At 35.2% G+C, this 20,717-nt stretch overlaps 1 protein-coding gene across 1 annotated transcript in view; it reads left to right on the top strand.

Annotated features, from left to right (window-relative positions):
* The window catches only part of AKAP6 (A-kinase anchoring protein 6), a 213,849-nt gene that overhangs the window by 108,564 nt on the left and 84,568 nt on the right, over positions 1 to 20,717 (top strand). Inside the window, exon 7 of the mRNA XM_042814990.1 lies at positions 18,572 to 18,720. Within this exon, the coding sequence (XP_042670924.1) occupies positions 18,572 to 18,720 (149 nt within the window). The remainder of the gene's footprint in view (positions 1 to 18,571; positions 18,721 to 20,717) is intronic.

Genomic DNA, 20,717 nt, shown 5'->3' on the forward strand with positions numbered 1-20,717 from the left:
TACCTTTTCATTTCAAAAAGGATGCTATATATATGTCCATAGTGTAACAAAATTTATTGCTCCCAACAATAAGACATTGAGTGTTGTGTATCATGTTTTTCTTTCAATAATTACATTAGTGTTCCAGGAATGTTTAAAGACATTCTTCAGAATACATCAAACAGTGTGGTCCAAGACTGCTCATAACTTCACTGTGACAATGGCAAGTAATGAACTATAGACAAGAAAGGCAAAGTTTAGTATTTTTTATTAGACTATCTGTTAGAATCAGGAAAAGAACAAAAAGCTTAAGGGGTGGCTTTCAGTACTAAGTTATGTAGTGATCACTAAGATAGCTGTGACCCTGCTGTCTGCAACTGTCTGTGTCCAGGTTACAGGAAACTTCTAGCTACAAGTAAAGAGGTTGTTGGGGTGGCAGCTAGTACAGGAAGGCAAAACATGCTTCCCACACTGAACAAAAGAGCTCCATCCCTTCCTTCTTGCAGTGACACTGGAGAACCAAGGCTGATATTTTGAGTTTCAGCAGAAGTTATTAACCAAACCTTGGCTGTTCTCCGTTTTCTTTGTAATAAAAGGCTCATCCTTAGAGTAGTAGAACTCAACTTTTCCTATAAGTGCTGCTAGACCTTGACTCCTCTGCACTTCCTTTCAATCTTTCCTTTGTTTGCATACTCTGTATCCTGATAGTTACAGCTACAGTATGTATTCTTTCCTGTAAAAATATATGGAATGTTAGTAACATTAATCTTTGAAATTACAAATTCATATACTTTTCCTGTCAAATGATTTGAAGGAGCATATTTTGCTTGAATCAGAAGGTAAGAAAACCATCACTGAGTTTGACAGAACAGAACCCAACCTTAATTTTCTAGGTTTAGCCTATTATTTTGAAGGTACTAGAAAAGCAAAACTCCACCTTTTAAAATATCATGAGTACAGTGTACTTCTGCAGCAGAAATGCCAAGTCGTGGCTTGAAATAGTGATTGAGCACCTGGTGGGAAGGGCCAACCCAGGGGAACTCAGGTGCATGCAATGCATCTGAGCAACCAGAAGGGGGTGGAGCCAATATCCACCCCTTCCCAGACCTCATGTAAGTGTTGGTAGTGGAGGAAAAAGGTATCTTGCTGGAGTTTCTTATGCATCTGAAACCTTCTGAAGGTAAGCAGCTTCTTTTGTTTGTTCTGTGCCCATAACTGTTGTATTTGATCAAGTTCTTGCTTGCTGTAGTGGAGTTCCTTACTACTCTACTGTCATTGCTGTGATTTCCATTGTGTTGTAGTGTAACTTCCTTCCCTGTGTAATTATAATTTTAGTCCTAAAGCTTTTATACAACTGTTTAATGAAGAATCATTCTAGTGAAAAACCACATCATGCCTGTTATTCTGACCACTTTAAATCTCCTATATTAAAACTGATGACTTAAGAATTGCTTCTTTGTGTTATTATATGCCACGTAAGTCTTTCACTGTGCTGAGTCTATGTTAAGCCAGACATTTCTCAATAAGAATCCGAAGACTTTTTCATAAGGAAACCTTGAAATGATTGCACAGATAAATGAAGAACTAATTTAAATGTAGTAGAACTTTCGTTTTTTGTTGTTTTGTTTTGACACTATGAGGCAGCATGTTTATTTTAACTATGTGGGGTCTGGTCTAACGAAGAGTATTCTATTTGTGAAATCTTTCTTCCTAACTTCACGCTTGTGCATAGTAGTACAGCCAACTGAGAGAGCAATCAAAAAGTCTTTGTTGCTGAAACTTGACAGCATTGCAGAAGGTTTTAGCAATGAAAATTAGTTTCTCACTCTATTTTTCTCTTGTCCCCATTGCCTAACAAGAGGTAGAATTCCTCTGGAACAAGGGAAGAAGGCTAGGTAGGACCAGCTATTTCACTTGCTGCACTGAAGAGTTGAGGATGGTTTTCTGATGAGTATATAAATAAGCTGGCCTTTTCCAGAGTTGTTGCATGTTTTGCTGAGTTTCCAGTAGGCCAAAGGTTTCTATGGTTCCTGAACCACAGTGTGATTGACACACTACTGGTTTTCCACTGCAGGATGAGGCATCTTAATTCCCGAGATGCTGTTTAGACTATTTTTAAGAACTTTCCTCATATATTTTATACCTATTTCTTTGTTACTATGTGAATAAAAGTATTAGTTAAACTCAAAAAAGTGAATGACAAAATAGTTCTGTGGTCAGACTTAAGACTTAGTATTGTCAAAATCACTGTTTTTGAAGTATTGCCACATTGCTTTATGGAAACAATAGTTTCCTGATCACTATAGCTAACTTGAATGGAAAACAGGACAGATTTGACTCTGTATGTTGTTTTGCAAAATTAAAAGTATGGTGAATTCAAATGCATATCAGAAGAAGTATTCAATGAATTATTCTTCAGTGGTAATATTCTTAATTTCATAGTGAACTCTCAAAACTCTGCAAAATGTCCTGCAGTATCCCATGAAATCTGGCGAACTGCACCAAAAAGATCTGGCATTTTTAGCTAGAAGCGTCATAGATTCAGTATCTGGGAAGTCTTGTGTATAAGAAGCATGTCTGTATCTCAGGAATATGAAACATAATGTAGAATTTACTCCCGTGGATAAAAAGTGCTTAAATTTGATAAAGTAAATTCCATTTTCATGTTTATTTTCTGAAAACTATTTTTCATTTAACTCGGAGAAATAAGCAAAAGACTGAATTGACATTGATATGGTTGTTCTAGGAGCTTCATAAATTCTAACTGAAGGGCATATTCTTTTCTCTGCGCATGTCTGAGATCTGCAGATATTTGGATGCAATATGAATACAGTATATACTCCTTTAAGACTGTCCATTCTTTCAATGCCAAATGCAGTGGAGGGTTGGAACGTGGAAAAATTGTAGAAATAGGACTAGATTTCAGCTGACTCTATTATTCAAGCCATCACATTCAAAATCTTATTATGAGAATTGCAGAGCAGTAATTAATATATGTTTCACCTTTACGTATTGACAGTGGAACACTGGAAATCTAAAAGCGAGTGGTTAAGAAATCTTTGTGTTAATAATGAGGCTATAGAAATGGAACTTAACATATTTAAAGCAAAGCTGTCAGGATCAGGCAGGTAATTCATACGGGGGGAAGGATTAGGGAGACGAAGGTATCTTTATATTGTTTGGAAATGTATTTTGAAAGAAATTGAGGTTAAATTTTATTTAATGAAGGATTTTGAAATCAGAGCTCTGCACCATTTAATCTCACCAGCTTGTGCAGAGTTCTGTATGCTAGGTATGTCTGGGAGCATGCTATACTTATAAATAAGAATTTATAATTCAGATGGATAGTTAAATAACCAGAGTAATAAAGACATTGCCTGCATCAGAGAAATACTCCTGTGTTTGGTTGAAAGCTAGAGTGTAGCTGCACTTGTAGAAGCTCCATAAGGACATGAGTTAAACACCAACAACTGGGACCTGCCATGCAAAAGGGCTGGTTTTGACCTAATCCAGTTATTTCACTACAGCTCCCTGGTGACTTGAATTCACAGATGTGATGATGCCCAGTAGTGGGATTTGTGATACAGTTGGTATAGTAGAATGTTTCAGAGGATCAGGCTACTTCTTGAGGATGTTCAAGAAGACATTCCGTTCATGATTGCAGATCTGTTTCTTACTTGCTGAGGGGAGCAGTGTTATGTTAAAATGTTATGTGCTAAATAAAGCAAGCATTATGGGAAACAAAGCTAGAACTTATGATAGGGCATTTATTTTTTTTTTTTAATGCCAGCTTTGAAAAAAACTGTCCTGAGCAATGTATTTGATTACAACTGAACTATCTTCATTCATAAGGCAAACGTTGATACATACTTGCATACAAACATATATACATACATACATACACATTTTAGATGAATTTTCAAGTATGTGAAGTTTTTCCCACGTTCTTAAGAAATCTTCATCATTTCAAACAGAGTAGATAAATTTATATGTACTTCTTTTCTTACAATGCATTGTGATGTATTTAAAGAAAAAATGGATTGTATGATTTATAGTCTTGGAAAAAATGTAACATAGTCATAACTTTGCAGTTTTTGTGATGCATGAAGATCAGATTTTTAAATGTTGGTTAATGCTTTACTAATTAAAGTGTGCATGTTAATTAAAGCAGAGGCTAATGTTAATTACCTATATTAATGGAATCTCATGTAGCACCTGCCTGAAGCAATGGGTTCAATTTTCAAAATATCTCAATTAAGGCTGAAACTTTTGATTTGCATCTAGTAGGGTTTCAATTAACTGCATTGCAAACTTAAATAACACACTTAAAGGGATAATATCACCAATCACACGAGCACAGTGGAATTGCTTGGTTCAATTATTGACTCTGGCTATGAGTGCTTTCACAGTTGTAGGTAGGTAAGTACTATGGTATTGGTGAGTGATTATTGTCAGGGGCTTTCATCATTTCAGTGGCTCATGTAAGAGAGACGCTAAATTTCTGTACTTGGATCTCATTGCAATGCCATTGTTGATGGAAAGAAACATTGAATGTGAGCAAATATCATCCTGTGTTTAATGGTGAAGATTCAGTTTGTTCCTCTAAAACAATGACCACTGTTCCATGGCATGGTAAGGCTTTTTGTCAAATGGGAAAGCAGCATTTGTGATAAAGGGAACAATGTTACTTCTCAGCCAAGCCAAGAGATGTGATTGTATTCCCAATCTCTGTTTCAGTCACCACAGCACTATGTGTTGACATAGGAGCTTTTGATGAGCAGCTTCAGGAAGTGATTAACAAAGCACTAGAAATAGATGCAATCATGCTGATTGGAAATCCTACCTAAGCTCCATAAACAAGACCATAATGTCCTGCAACCATATGACTTTCTGTGGTAATTATTGCTCATGGCTCCAGACTGAACTTCTGATCTAAACCTGCTCCAGTAAGATATTGATGGTTCAGTTATAATGAAACTAAGCTCAAAAGCATGGTAACTTTTGCTGCTTTGTACACACAGTTGAAGAATGAATGTGAGGTTCTATGGTAGGATCCAAACTGCTTCATACATGTAATGTGGCAGTATCTCCAAGAGTAATTTCTGTGTTCTGTAATAAATAGCTACAATACAGTCCATTTTTCAGTTATGCTTGGCAAAGGTAATTTGGTTAGCCTGAGCTATATTATCAGCTCCTCTCACCTGCATATATGTATTTTCCTGCTGAAAACTATCCTTAGACATTAGACCTTCCCATTACACTGCTATGACTACCTGTGTAGTAAGGGACATACTGTGTCTATTAAAAGCTGTAATATTTTGCTGTAGTACACAAGCTTAATGCTTCCTCTTCAATTAATGCTCTGAAAAAGCAAAAAACCTACCTAGTGTTAATCTGTTTTCATAGAATTTCTGTAATTTGAATTAAACTCTTTTATCAAAATATTGAGAACTTTGTTTTAAAATATTTTAATAACCTTTGACTGTTCAGAATATTACCTCTCATAGTTCTGGATTAATCAAAATGTTAAGTTTTTGTTGTTCCTTCAACTTCTAAGGAGACTTTAACCCACATCATGTTGTAAGGTTGTTACGTGGTTTAGATATCACCCATTTTACTGCTGGAAACAAATCAGCATTTGATCAGAATTAGAATGCCCAGGATTCCACTTTATACTGTGATGTTTTTGTCATATCAGCTAGACTTCCTAGTATTATCTGAAGGAAAAAACACGGCACTGGGCAATTATACAGTCAATTATTGTACACGTTATATTTACATCTTTGCATCTTGAAAGTGTGATTTTTTTTTTTTTGTAATTCTCAATCTGTTCCAGACTGTTCCAGACTCCCTTTCCTTTTTGAAATTAAAGCTTTGTTCATATACACTTAAATTTTTATCTAAATAAAAGTAAAAATATCCAGTATCTTCTGCTTATAGGGCTGCTTTTGGCCTAGAATACAGTAAGAATAAATCTTCTACGTTCATAAACTCATGTACATTCTAAGTGAAAAATGATACAGTGCCAAACCAGCAGTATCTTATGTAATGATCAAGTCTTTGAAGAAAATCTGTTTAAATCATTGTATTTATGAGATTTACTGAGTTTAGTTCTCTCTGGGTATCAGTTGGCCCAAAGGCACTTAGCCAATTAAGGCTATTGGAAAAAAATGAAAGCAATCCAACTTGAATCGTTCTGAAATGGTGTTCTTTAACACCATTTACATTGGTTGTTGTGTACTACAATTAGTAGATTCATGATCTTGTTTTCAGTTTGTTTTTCTTGTTTGTTTGTTTAGTGGGGTCTTTTTATAATGCATGAGAGAAAGTTGTTAAAATTACTAAGTAATATTAAATAAGAAAAGCATCCCAAACAATGTGATTCTGTAGTACCATTTTATTATGAAAAAGAAGGTTATGCAAATTGGGACAGATTAGTATCAATGGTGATGTGAAAGGTACACACGTGAAGTGCTTATTCATACAGCATATATTCACATGTTGCAGATACTCCCTTAATGTTTGCTTTATATGTAAGTCAGGACATTCATGCTGTGTCTGAATAAGCAAAGCAGGTTTGGGCCCAGAGTCATAGTGAGTTTGTAATGGAGGTCTTGAGGAAAATAAAACAACCTAACTGCATAGAATTGGATGCAGTCTGTTATTCTGCAATGTTTTCAACAAAAATGGCAGGAACAAATTAGCTGAGATGCATTACATAGATGCAGGCTAAAATGTGTGGTCACTTTTAAAAAAGGGTTCATAAGTTTCTTGCATCATAAGACTCAGTTGTGCAGTCTTTGCTCTCCAAAATTCTGTTTTTCTGTTATGGAAAACTTTCTTAGATGTAATATCTAAAAAAACTTGAATACCGTTATTGGCATTTCTTTTAAAGTTATTTTCAGAAGTTTATGCAGGAAAGGTAGATGTCAATCAAAATTTACCTTATGGTGCTGAGGTAAAAGGTTGCCATTAAGTTTTGTCCTGGTAATCTAATAGGGTTATTTTAGAATCCTAGTCAAAGTAATGTGTTTAATACCCTTTTGTAAAAGGCATCATTTAACAACAACAAAAAAACCCCATATTTTTATTATTAAAAAAGAGATGTCACTGTTGTTATATTTAGGGCTTTAATTGTTCTCTTACTTTCTCTTAGCCCTGAATAGTCCCCCTACTTGTGTGCATCATATCTTAATATTTTGTATGTGTATATATAAACTGAAGTTTTAAAAAATGATTTTATTACATCTGTTTTTACTGCATGTTGCTGCCTGTCTCCAGAGGCATACTGCATTTTTATTTTCAAGTAAATTTATATTAGTTACAGTCTCCAGCTGTTTTAGATATAGGATCATTTCCTGTTGGTACAGTTTCCAGGACAATTCTCCTTTTTTCTTCTCAGAAGTATGAGAAATTTAATTTAACAAAGACATCCTATAATTGTCTTTGTATCTAGCAAGGTATCTAGTAATCTAAATATTTTATTTTATTTAAAACATCTGTCTACATAATATCATTTGACTATACAAGCCTATATCAGCCTTCTGAAAGACAGCTGCTGCTACTTTTATTTAATTTATAAGAGACCAACAAAATTGCTCCTTAAAACCCGTCTGCCACTGAGTAACATATGAAAAAGTTTGCAGGATGAAAATTGCTTGCATTTACAGTTTTTTGGTTTTTTTTTTTGTTTGTTTGTTTGTTTTTTTCATATTTAGAAGCATCATTTCTCCCTTTTCTTCTGCTGCCTCCCCGTTCCTCCCCCCCCCAAAAAAACCCACTATGGAAACATAAGAGATTTGAATATACATTTTTTTTAGAAGCTCATTTTATTAAGATTGAAGGTACATTTCTTTTTAAGATTAAATGCAAACTGGAATTGCATTTTAATTGCTAACTCGTGGGATCTTTTTTATCTCCTGCTATCTTCATTTACACAAACATTTGGTGCAAATTATAGTGCTCAGAATTTCCATGCTGTTTTTCACAAAATATATAGAAAAATTGATAATGTCAGTATAGGTCTCTATCTGTTTTTTGTTACAAAGCTTTGTTTGCAATTATTCTTTTATGTGAACTGTGTCTTTGCAGGAAGCAACTGATACTGAAAACAAAATATGTAATACCTAGTATCAAATTAGGTGCAGCAGCCATCCTAGGAAGACAGACATAAACTTGCCTTATTTAACCATTCTATAGAATGCTTACCTTTTCCAGCAAAGAAATCAAAATACTACTTTTTGGGGAACTAAGAGTATGAAAGAAAAATGTTTATGGTTCCCTACTGGCACAGTTATGATTGACAGAAAAAACTAACATGTATGCCACATGAGACATCTTGTTCAGGAACTTTCAGGAGGGTAGTAAATTGGTGTTGGCACAAACACGCACACACACACACACACACACACACACACACACAAAAAAAAAAAAAAAAAAAAAAAAAGACTTGATTCAGCAGTTTTCAATTCTAAATCCCCAAGCTCCAAGGAAAGAAGTAAATATTCATCAAATGATCAAAATTTATATTGATTTTTATTCTGCATTAGCAGCTCAAAGTTGAGATTCTTGACAGGGTGGATGTTGGTTTGAATGATTCTCTTTGAAATAAGGATACAGCCACTGGGCTGAGTGCTACCGTGCATTCCTGAACTGCAGGAAAAGCCTATTAGAACCCTAGGAAGCTAAATTTTTTAGAGATTGTATAAAGGCATGCTTGTTCTGTACTGTTTTGATAACTAAATTGTTGTTATTAGTATGTAAAGCAATTCTTATTCCTGCTTTACCCCATCCTTTCTGTTATCATCTAGACAACTTTTCAATAAACTTCAAAGGCAAACTGTGGTTCATTCACTGCAGTAACTGAGTTAATATCAATACTTCCCAGAGTAAGTGTATTTTATAGTGAAGTGCTAGCCTGGCAGGGCAAAGGAAGCAGAGATTGTATCTTTACATTACACATCTTTAATTTCGCAGTTTCTGCCAGGGAGTAAATAAAGATCTTGGGGGAGGCTGTGGGGAAAGAAGGGAGAAATTCCAGGGAAAAAGAATGTGAATGCAGCACTGAAACACAACTTGATGACTGTGATTACTGAGCTCACTGATTTAATGAGAAGGTCTGTATTAGTATGAAATAGAAAAATCATAAACATCACCTGTAATCAACAGGATTATAACTGAATCTCAGACCCCAGCAAAAGTAAATAAGTGTTAGTGTCATTTTTTAACAAACTTAACTTGTCCTTTCATTTTCAATATTTTTATCTTCATTAGTATACTGCTGCACTATTCTTTAAAAGTATCTCAGCTTGCATTAAAATAAGATTCATTGTCATAAAGCAGAAGAAGAGAATAGTATGTGCATATTTGGGTGGTGGGGAGTGTCAAAGGGAAAGCAAAATAAGACTAAAATACTGTAACTATCAAAGCGTTAACAAATTTCCCAAATGTCCCAGGTGCTTACAATTCAGCAAACATCTTTAACAACATAGCTTTAAAATTAAATTTTACAAATGTTATGGGTAATGCTTTAATAGTATGCAAATTGCAATGTAGTCAGTAGTGGCAAAGCTGACCTCTCAGCAATACAAATATTTTACATTTAAAACAGTTATCTTTTCACAGTTCCTTCTACTTCAGTAGGTGTCAGGTGCTTCCAGAGGCTTCTCATCTAAGGGTCATAAATAAGCTCAAAGGAGATGCAGTCTGTGTTTGCTTTTTATATGTGGCAAGGTAACTGCATGGATCAGTACATTAAGCTATATAATTTGCTGTTGCTATAGTTATTTCCAGTCTTTACTAATTTTTTAACTTTCTCAAATTATTTTGCAAACTTTCAGTTCTGAATTTGCCTCAAAAAAAAAAAAAAAAATTCAGAAAAGCATTTCATGGCTTTTGTTAAGTACATTATGTAGATTTTATTCACTTTCATAGTCTAATGGCCTTTCTTAATCTTGAAGAGAAAAAGTCCCTTTTTTTGATTGCTTAATTCTTCATTGTTAGCAGCTGAATACATTAAAAAGTCAGAAAAATATTACTTCCCCTAGAGAGAAAGTGTTTTGTTTTTTTTTTTTTGTTTTTTTTTTTTTAATATATAGTTAGAAAACATTTCCTCTCCAGAGTTAATAAAACAATCAATAGGAGTATATCGTAGGCATGAGGATAGTTCCCTTCAATTTCAGAGGAAGTCAGATGAGCATTCAGTGACAGTCTTCCAGGTACAGTCTGTATGAGTTTGGACTTGAAAATGTTTGACTCAAAATCATGAATCAAAAGGAGAAAGGGAGACTTTAGCTTGAAATTTTTTCAATTTTGTCTGTCACTATGTACAGGGGGACAAGCTATTAAAATATTTGTTATGATTAATTTAATAAATATCAAACACTTGTCAAGCATGTAGAAGTTTAAAATGCAACTACTTGAAAAAATTTCAAAATGTTAAGGCTTAAATTAATTTCATCGCCATGTAATAAGCTCACAAAATATGCAGTGTAATGTATATTTTCTCTAATACAGCATCATTTTGCTACTCATTGCCGAATTTTATGTAGGTATCTTTCAGCATGATGAGAAACAGTAGTGTGCAAAAATCTGTTCGTTAAGAAATGTCGAAACACGAAACAGGAATAATGTAACAGTGTGGTAAATGTACCCAGTTTGCTTCAAAAGTAATGCCTTCTATTTATTTCCATGGGAATTACTACAGATACAAAGTACACCATAACGCTATTTGAGAAAGCAAATTCTCAACTACAAAACACTTTTTCTTTTTTTTTTTTTTTTTTTTTTTTTTTTTTTTTGGATAGTCACCGCCATTAATTATGTGTTTTTGCCAGCAATGAACAAAAGCCTTGGTGCCATGCTGATAGACCCACTGTTACTGTTGCCACTGCTGAAACACACCAGCCACTGTCTCTGTGCGCTCATACCAACTGAACTGTTTGGTCTTCATAAATGTTCAGCAAGTGTTGATACATGTCAATAAATGTCACTGGGAGCCATTTTTTCTTCTCATGAAGAAATTCAATTGCACACCTCTACTTCCTGCACACTTCCGGTTCAGATGCCATTTTGTCAGACTATCCCTCTGCTGTCATCTGTTGCACAGAAACAAAATGTATCAAAATATTTGCTAGAAGGTTAAACTTCTACTGCTAACATTATCCATCTCTGGCATTGTGGGCCAACATAATGAAATAGGAGGTATTACTTTTGGAGCAGCCCTTGTAATTACAAGTCAATGTTTGCTGTCAAAGTAACATCAGATTTATGCACTGTAAGTTTAAAAGAATAATTGCCTTACATTTATTTCAAAATAAGTGGTTAAGTTATACAATGATTTCAAATATCTTGGAAGCCACCATTATTCATTGGGATTCTCTTCACTGTAAGTCAGTAAAGCTCCCACCAGAGAGAAATGACTCCTCCAAAATATGCACAAAGTAGACCTCTGTGAAAAGTTATGAAGAAAAAGGCCATCATGTTTATGACGTGAGCTCAGACTTCCTGTGGCGTGCTGGCTGTTTTTTCCCTAGGAGGTTTTGGTTTTGCAAGAAACTTTTCTCATTATTTTTAGAAATGACCTATGAGCCCATCACTGCAAGGCTGGGGGAAGAGGAAGATGAATGATCCCATGCAAGATAAAATCCAGAGTGTTTACTGTCTGGAATTTTGAACTTGTGTGCCTTCAACCTTTAGAGTTGCCCTTTTGAATGCCCAGGCCTACTGACCTAGTTAGATGTGTGGCCTATGTGTGGCTAGGGGAACATCAGTGCAAATTCTTCATAATCTGATTTTAAGCCACTTCATTGTTCTAACAGAGAATGGTAGGACTGTGCAAATAATGGAGATTTTAATTAAGTAAGATTAAGTTCGAAATTTTAGCACACTGAGAAAGACTTTCAGCATTTGATTAGTCTTTCCACTCCCTGACTACTTGGGGGTCTTGAGGTTGACCTGGGAAAGTGTTCAACCTTGATATTAAAAATAGGATTTCTGTGTTCTGACCTTCTCCCAACAAATTGTTGACTTACTGGGCTGGAAAAAAAAAAAGACGAAATGTATTAATAAATTGTTATTTTAATAGAACAACTTTAACAGGGCTTGTAGGGCTGGGACTGCTGGGGGCTTCTGATTCTGGTGGCATTCTGAGTGGTGTCACTGAAGAAGGCTGGAATGCGTATGGCAGTTCTGATGAAATTACAACACTCTAACCATTGTATTGATGTCTTCAGAGGGATGAGTCTTTGTTAATTGGTATCTTGCTGGTTCTTAGCAAGAAACTATTTCGTCATCCCTCTCTATGTGAGCTTCCTTGTTAGAGCAAACCTATTCTCCACCTGGTCCCTGACCATTGCAAACCCCTTTTTATCTGTTTTGCAGACCTGCAAAATAACAACAAAAAAAGTACTAAAAGATACCATCCATTGTTCAATTTTTGTTCTTACTAGGATTTCTTTTTAATTCACAACTTTGGGATGCTATTGTCAGAAACTATTCACAGTCCTAGAAGTCTCATGAGAGATTATTCCTTTCATACTTTCCTTTAATGCTTTTTGGTATTTATGATAAAAGAAACAATTCAGGATCAACAACTGAGATCCGTTTGATGCACAAGATATACGACACTTCTGTAGTGTATTTAATTTTACACTGAACAGAACCAAAGGCAGAGGGCAGTCAGGAATTAGACACCAGAGGTCCAGATTTGAAATTAACAGTGTGATGTGGACATGTCCATGGATTTGGTCAGACAATGCTGCTGAGGCCACATTACTGATTTTAGTTTGCACTCCCCAGGCCTGAAGTCACTGGTCATGTTCTTACCCTTTAAAACAAAACAGCAAAAAAAATTTTTTTTAATTTTAATTCTATTTCTGAAAGGCAAGGGAAACCCTGCAAAAAATGTAGTGCTTTTTGTCCTTGATGTTGTTTCTGATGGCTTTGGGAACTGCCTTAGAAGGCAGTCCTGTCTTGCTCTAACACAGCCCTAGTCTAAAATTTCATCTTATGCCTCCTGTGGGCAAGCATAAAATTCATAGTAATGTTACCGCTGGTGTTTTAACTCCACAAGGAGTTTAAGTACTTTAATAAGAACAATGTTTCCTTATAATTTTGTTGTTTTTTAATGTGTGTGGAGGTTTCACATTGTTGTAATTTTAGTTTCATCACTTGAAAAATATAGTGATGAAGTTATTACTGATATAAAAGCATTTCTGAGATTTATGATGATAAAAACACTTTGCTAAGACTTTACCTGATAACAGGCACACCCTGATTAACAGAATTAATTTCCTGCATGATCAAAACACAGTGTGTCCTTTATAATAGGACTGTCAGATGTCTGGCTTTCATAAACACATCTCAGAATACAGGATTATTTTTTAATCTGATTTCAGTCCTGAAGAGAGTGTGCAAATGAAGGATGTGAAAGGTAGAAAAACTGAAAGCAGAAAGGGTGACACACTGAGGAAGAAGTAAACTGCAGCAAGGTCTCTGTTTAAATTTTGCGGAGGAAGAAATGAGGGGGAAAGAAAAAAAGCCCTGAACAACAGATATTTGTTTCACAATGTCAGATAAACTTGGAAGTCCTGCTTCTACCCAGAGTGTTTTGAGCGATGGAAGATGTGCTGTCTCACTGTGGGAATGGAGTGGTGGATGATCAAGTCTGTACAGTCTTTGGTCAGATTCTTGCCTGGCAAAGAACTCTTTCTGTCAGCCATATGTCAGTGGGAAATGTCTTGTGCTCTGTACTTGATATCATTTTATTCAGTAGCTGCACTGAAAACAGTCTGTTTCATGTTCTGTAACTATACCTTGTCTACAAATTTATAAAGTGGACATATAGCCAGAAAAGTGTGACAGAAAATAGAAAAAAAAAAAAAAAAAAAAAAAAAAAGCTTGAATGCAGATATGACCATATGAGTGTTACTGTCATCAACTTATTTCTACTAAGGAATTACTCCTAATTCTGTGTGTGGATATAAATAACAAGAATATGAAGAGTGTTCAGCTGGGATGTACTTTTAGATCCTTTTAGACAGAGGCATGTGAGTTTTTCTAAAAATATGCATATAATTGAACATTCTAAGTCTACATGCTGCAGAATGTCGTCTGACCACCTCACTAATTGGTGAAAGATGGAACCTATGCTTTAAGAGAAAGTCTTTTGTTTATCTTAAGTTCAACTAATGGCAGAAGAATTAAGTCTGTATTTATACATATAATTCTAGAGTAATTGTTGTCTAGTGTACAAGTGATGCAGCTTTTTGAAAGGATTGTATAGAAAGGATAATGCAAGATGGAGTAAATTTCTAATGCAAAGTCAACTGCATGGTATATTGTATAACGTGAAATAGTTTGTCTACAACGATGCAATTAATAATAAAAGACTTGTGATCCCTAGGAAATAGTGTTTGAAAATACCTTCACGCCAATTCAGAGATATTTATTCTAGCACATTCCAATATAAAAATGGTTTACAGTATAACAACATAACACTGAGTTCTGATCTTCTATTTACATGGGTGTAAATTTTAAGCCTCTTATTTAACACTCTATATGTATCCTTTCAACCTCCTTCCTTCCACAGTGTAAGCCATTATCCCATGTCTTGCCTTTCTCCACTTCAGAATAAGGTCATTCTACAGTGTAGGTCTAACAAGAAATACAATGAATTTTCATTGATTGGTAGTGTCTCCGATTACCCCTTTTGTGTTGTGTAGTGAACTGTATAGTAAAGGACATTCTGTGCTGTTATGCAAAGCCAGTCCAAAGGAATAGGCACCCTCAGTTTATTTATAAGCTTCTGCATTTTAAACAAATGAGCCCCTTGAAGCAGTCTTACAAATATTTACAGTTATTAACCCATCACTAAATCCGAATATTTGGCATGGTTATAGAAAATTTTCAGTTTTCCCATAGAGACTATTATTTTTTTCATAGTTCTGATCAGAGATTCTCCAGGCTCAGAAATATCAGAGCATTGTGACGTTTGACTATTGGAAAAATCTCAGTTTAATTTACAACTGAATATTGTAAATTAACAGTCACTGTCTTACCAAGAAGGCATTGGAGTTTGTGTTATCAAATAAAGCTTGTCATCTTTGTGGTTACATCTTTGTTGTAGAAACAATCACTTGGAATAAGATCATGAAGTCATGAAGTACGAAACAGCTGTAAATCATTATTTGCTTTTTTCTTTTTATGTATGGCTTTTTTTTTTTTTTTTTTCCTGGTGAGTCTCTCAGTTCTCACTTCCACTTCTGCTTTAGAATATTAAGAGCAAATGAATGATTGCCTCCCCTCTAATTTCTATTATGTATATTTGGAATGAAGCATATCCTAGCATGCTGGACATCTACATCCATAGCAGTGTGTTTGTGATAAAGACTTGAGTTTTCAGAGTTTCCTTAAGTCACACAGAAATGTTTGTAGGACAGTCTGAAAGTGGACTCTCAAAATAAACTAGAGGATAACGACTAGCTATTCTGTATTTGGTTAGCAAATAATGAAGTTGCTACTGCATGGTGCCAAAATACTTCAAAACTGTTCCTTCATTATTATGAAAGATTTTTAGATGAAAATAAACTGCAGTAGATTTATTACACACATGCTACATGCTAATTTCTAAATTGTGTTTTTTTGCCTGTTCAGCTTCTGCAGAATGTAGAATGGTTTTTGAGACTTAAACTGATCAATAGTTACTTGAGTTCTTCAAAGGCTCTTTGGATTTTCAGTTGCTAAGAGTAGAATGGACGAAAAAATGCTTAAGCGCATCATTGGATAGATTAACTTATACTCAAAAGAAATCGGAGTTCCATCTGAAACTGTGCACTGTAGAGTTGTTGTAAGCATTTGTGATAGTTGAAGACATTAAGTGAATGAGTTTAAAAAAAAAAAAGGATTTATAAAGGCTTCATATTTCTGAGGTGCAAGAACTGGGGAAAATTTCTATTCAGAATTCATATGTATGACTTTAATGCAGTTCAGAATCATCACTGCAACGTGGCCTCATAACTTTGAAGAAGAAATAGTGGTTATTCATTTCTTTTCATATATTTACTTTCTCTTTCCACCTTCTATTTTCTTTTTTCCACTTTTCTATTTCATCCTCAATTTTCTTCTCTTATTTTTCAAATAAATTAAAGTTTTCATCTATTTATGTTTTGTAATTGTTATTTTATTATGACTTATGTTTGCAAGTTAACAGATTGAAAAGTCGGTGAAAAGATTCTTGCTTTTTTTTTCTTTTTTTTTTTTTTTTTCCTTTTTCTCTTTTAAGACAGAGAGGAAATTGTGGAGGTGGAGGGTGTAGGAATTAGAAAGTGTTCCCCAGAGTTACCTGCAGTATTGGGATGTTGTGCTCTTTGAGAAATAGTGTATGTTATATCAATTGGGGATAAGTTTTAATTAGCACATGAGATGTTCCTGAGTCTAGGCTGCATGTGATTTTTTTTTTTTTTTTTTTTTTTTTCCCTGGTTTTGGATAACTTGGTGAGAAGTGTTTGGTTTTATTTTATATACACATTAAAAAGAACAGAAAAGAAAATCAAAGGAAAACACGCAAGAGGTATAATCACTTATCTCCATGTCAATCTTGAAAATGACGGAAATTATTTGCTGAAAATTTTCCAGATGATTTCAATTCTATGCTTAAAATGGAGATGGAAAATTTTAGTTTAAGGTAGTTGCTTTGGAAAGTCAAAAAATTGTCGTCAGCAATAACTAAAATGAAAACAATCAGTGAATAGGTCTTCTGTTAAGAATAAATTAAAAGAGAAAATTCATAGCCTTATGTGAACAGCACAAAATACTCACCTGGAAGATTCACCTGGCTGTTGAAGAGTCTTTCCAAAGATTAATTTCAATCGGGAATCTATATAATGTTTGGAAAGAGACTGTTTATCACCTCAGTGGGAAAATGTACTGGAGGTAGAAGAACAGGAAGTTGATGATATTTATTGCTTCGTTTTTTCATTTTGGAGTTGTATGAACAGTTTTACTTAGAGTTTCTGAAAGTAGTGTGTTTTACAGCCCTTTCTAACCTTAGTAGTCTACTCTGAATAACTTGCCAGACTGACATAGTTTTATATGGAATTAATGCTTTTTCAATGGTAACTCTGTCCGGTTTAATTTTCCACTATTTTGGAGAAGTAGGTACAAAATCTTGTATTTCACTTATGTACACACCAGAAGTCTTGAGTGGCTTGAGTGGCTTACTTGGAATTTTATCTACTATATCCTTGGAATATTTCCTACTTTTCTTTAATTTATCAAAAAAAAAAAAAAAAAAAGGGGGGGGAGAGGTGGGGGATGGGAAATAAAGATAAAGCTGTTAAGCATAAGAAACATACATTTGAAAAGGAAATGGAATTTTCAAATTAGCTGTATTGTTACTCAGCAAAAACAACATCAGTGCTGAAGAAAGGCATAAGCAAATATACAGAATTTATTATGACATGCTTAAAAAGATATTTGAACCTTCTTTCGGACCTTCTCCACTGCCACTCTTAAGTGCCTATGTCACTTGCCAACATTTTTTAGTCTGGATTTTGCGCATTTCTTCTATCCAGTGCTTTCCCTCCTTTGTCTGTGTACAGCTGCCATTCCACAGCCTGGTAACTCTGCCGTGCTGTCAGCAACCAGGCAAACTCTTCACTTTTCTGCCTGCCGCAGTAAAAAATGCAAGAGTGCTTGCACAGAATTTCTCCCATTTGTTACATTTGCTTGCCATAGTACCAAATAGCTAAGCAGGCATTTTCCTAATAGAAATGAGTATGTAGTTATGCAGAAGTAGCAGATTTTGAAACGTTATCAGAATTTGTAATGTGTTTTTCTTTCAGAGAGGCATATTAAAAGAAAACAATAGCAGATTGATCCCAAAGTGCTTTTGAACTTACTCTGTCCTCTGTTCGTTTCCCTTTTCCTAGGGGCAGTTGTGGCACATAGCAGATTTCATCCTATCATCTGGTTCTCTGAGCCCCAAAATCAAACCAATCACCACAGCTGCACTAAATAAAGTGTCTTTTCAATAGGTTATGATTCCAAATATTATTCAGCATTCTTCTGGCCAGGCACAAAGTCTGCCTTAACTTTTAACTGACTGCCTTCATCTTTGCAGTCAAAATTGCTGAGTAATTGGTGGATGCCAATAAGGGGAAAGCAGAATGTGACTATTGCTGATTTCTTTTGTTTTGATTACACTTGCTGCTCAAAACAAAAATACTTAACGTGGTTTTCATTAATTATGAAGCACAGGCAAAGTGTTAAATAGATAAATGTTGAAGCCTATGATAAATATTTGTTTATGTATCTATACGTAGACATTTTTATGCAACATTTGAAACATGTTATGGAATATCTTCTACATTTTCTGATAGCCCTCAAATATTTCAGTTCAAGTATTTTGGAATACAGTGGACTTTTATCTGACTGACTGGTTCAGCCTTTTTTGCTATCATGCTAAGAGAAAAATGATGGTGTGAATACTCCTCTGTTAAAATTCTTGCAATGCAAAAGTAGCTGTTTTAAATGCATTCTTTTTGAATTAAAGAAAAAAGTTCTGTTTTTTCTCTTTGTTTTCTTTCTCTAGGCTGAGGTTCAGCTATGCTATCTGGAAGCACAAAGAGATGCTGTTGAACAGATGTCCTTAAAGCTGTACAGTGAGCAGTACAACAGTAGTAGCAAGCGAAAGGAAGAGTTTGCTGATATGTCAAAAGTTCACACAGTGGGAAGTAATGGGTAGGGAACTATTCTTTTTGTTGTTTTATTCTCACTGATCTGTATTATTTTTTACATGATATACTCTTTCTTACTTCTAGTTAACCCAAACTTTTCTTCCTAGGTCATGAAGCAGTGAAAAGCTTTGTCATATATTACTGCAAAAATTTATCTGTTCTAGATAAAGTACATGTCATGGTTTGTTCATAGAACTCCCTAACATTATCTAGAGGCAATCCACTGTTTCAATTAAAAATAATTGTAATGCCTTTTCACTTCAGACTTTTCTCCTAATGTCTTCATTTCTTAGCATTTCTTAGCATATTACAAGGAAATGTCTTTATAGCTTGTTAATACAACTGCAAGACAATTCTCTGTAATAGTAATTATACTGGTGACTAAGGAATTTAAATATGGAGCTAAAGTGTATATCTTACGTATGTATATAAAATATGTATTATTTATGTAAATGTTATATATACACACATGTATGTAAGTGAAGTTAAAATTCCCAGTTTTGTACTTCTAGAAAGCAGCAATTCTAATTCTTTTTAAATTTAACTGTTTTCTTGGAAATTTGAGCAAAGAAACTTAGGTAGTTTCATCACAGAATAGGTGTCTTGAATGGCTGCCCCTCACTTTTTCACACTGAGAAGAATTTATTGTAGCTCTGGTTTTAAGAGTTTTTCTTTCACAAAATCATATTTGACAACTCTAAATGTACACAATCATGGTATAGCTCAGGTTGGAAAAGACCTTAAAGATGATCAAATCCAAAGTAACCTAACCAAACTACCCGAACTCTAATAACCCTCCACTAAATAATGTCCTTAAGCATCACATCCAAATGGATTTTAAACACATCTATGGATGGTGACTCATCCACCTCCCTGGCAGCCTATTCCAGTGCTTCACAACCCCTTCTGTAAAGAAGTTGCTCCTTGATATCCAACCTAAGCCTCCCCTGGCACAGCTTGAGGCCATTTCGCCTTATCCTGTCACCAGTGAGAAGAAACCAACCCCATTTTCACTGCGATCACCTTTCAGGTATTCAAAGAGAGCAATAAGGTCTCCCCTTAGCCACCTCTTCCCCAGACTAAACAGCCCCAGTTCCTTTAGTTGCTCCTTGTAGAGCACATTCTCCAAGCCTTGTTGTCCTTCTTTGGACATGCTCTAGCACTTCAGTGTCCTTTCTGTATTGAGGTGCCCTAAAGTGAACGCAGTACTTGAAGTGGGGCCTCACCAATGCCAAGTACAGTCCTGCTCACCACACCATTCCTCATGGCCAGGATGCCATTGACGTTCTGGGCCACCTGGGCCCAGATATGCTGGCACATATTCAGCTGACTGTTCATCAGTACACCAAGGTCCCTTTCTGTCAGGCAGCTTTCCAGCCTCTTCTCCTCAAGCCTGTAGGGTTGCCTGGGGTCACGGTAAGACCCAATTCTTGGCCTTATTGAAACTCATAGAGTTAATCTTGGCCCATCGATCCAGTCTATTCAGGTCCCTCTGTAGTGCCTTACTACCCTCCCAGTTTGGTGTCATCTGCAAACTTACTGAGGGTGCTCTCAATCCCCTTCTGAAAATCATCAATAAAAATATTGAATAGAAATGGTCCCAGTACCAAGCCCTGGGTGACCACTCGTGACTGGCTGCCAACTGGGCTTGATTCCACCAACCACAACTCTTTGGATCCAGAGAGTGTTTCATCCAGCAGAGCATATGCCCATCCAAACTGTGGGTAGCCAGCTTCTCCATTAAGATATTTTGGGGGACGTCTCTGTCAGTTCATAATAGTATGCAGCAAAAGTAGTGAAAAAGAGCTGGCTAGTGTACATCCTCATCCTGATATAAGATTTCTAGTAACCAGAAAATTCAGTAGAACTTTTACTTTCAACTTCATATGAAAGGAACATCACTGACCAAGCTGCTCTTCATCCTTGAAACTTCATTTTACAGTTGTTAACTCAATGTTGAGTTGGAAATAAAGTTTTATAAAATTACTAACTGTAAGGATA

This window comes from Centrocercus urophasianus, unplaced genomic scaffold (assembly GCF_019232065.1).
Source record: "Centrocercus urophasianus isolate 14NV4802_14NV808 unplaced genomic scaffold, USGS_Curo_1.0 seq_14, whole genome shotgun sequence".
Taxonomy (NCBI): domain Eukaryota; kingdom Metazoa; phylum Chordata; class Aves; order Galliformes; family Phasianidae; genus Centrocercus; species Centrocercus urophasianus.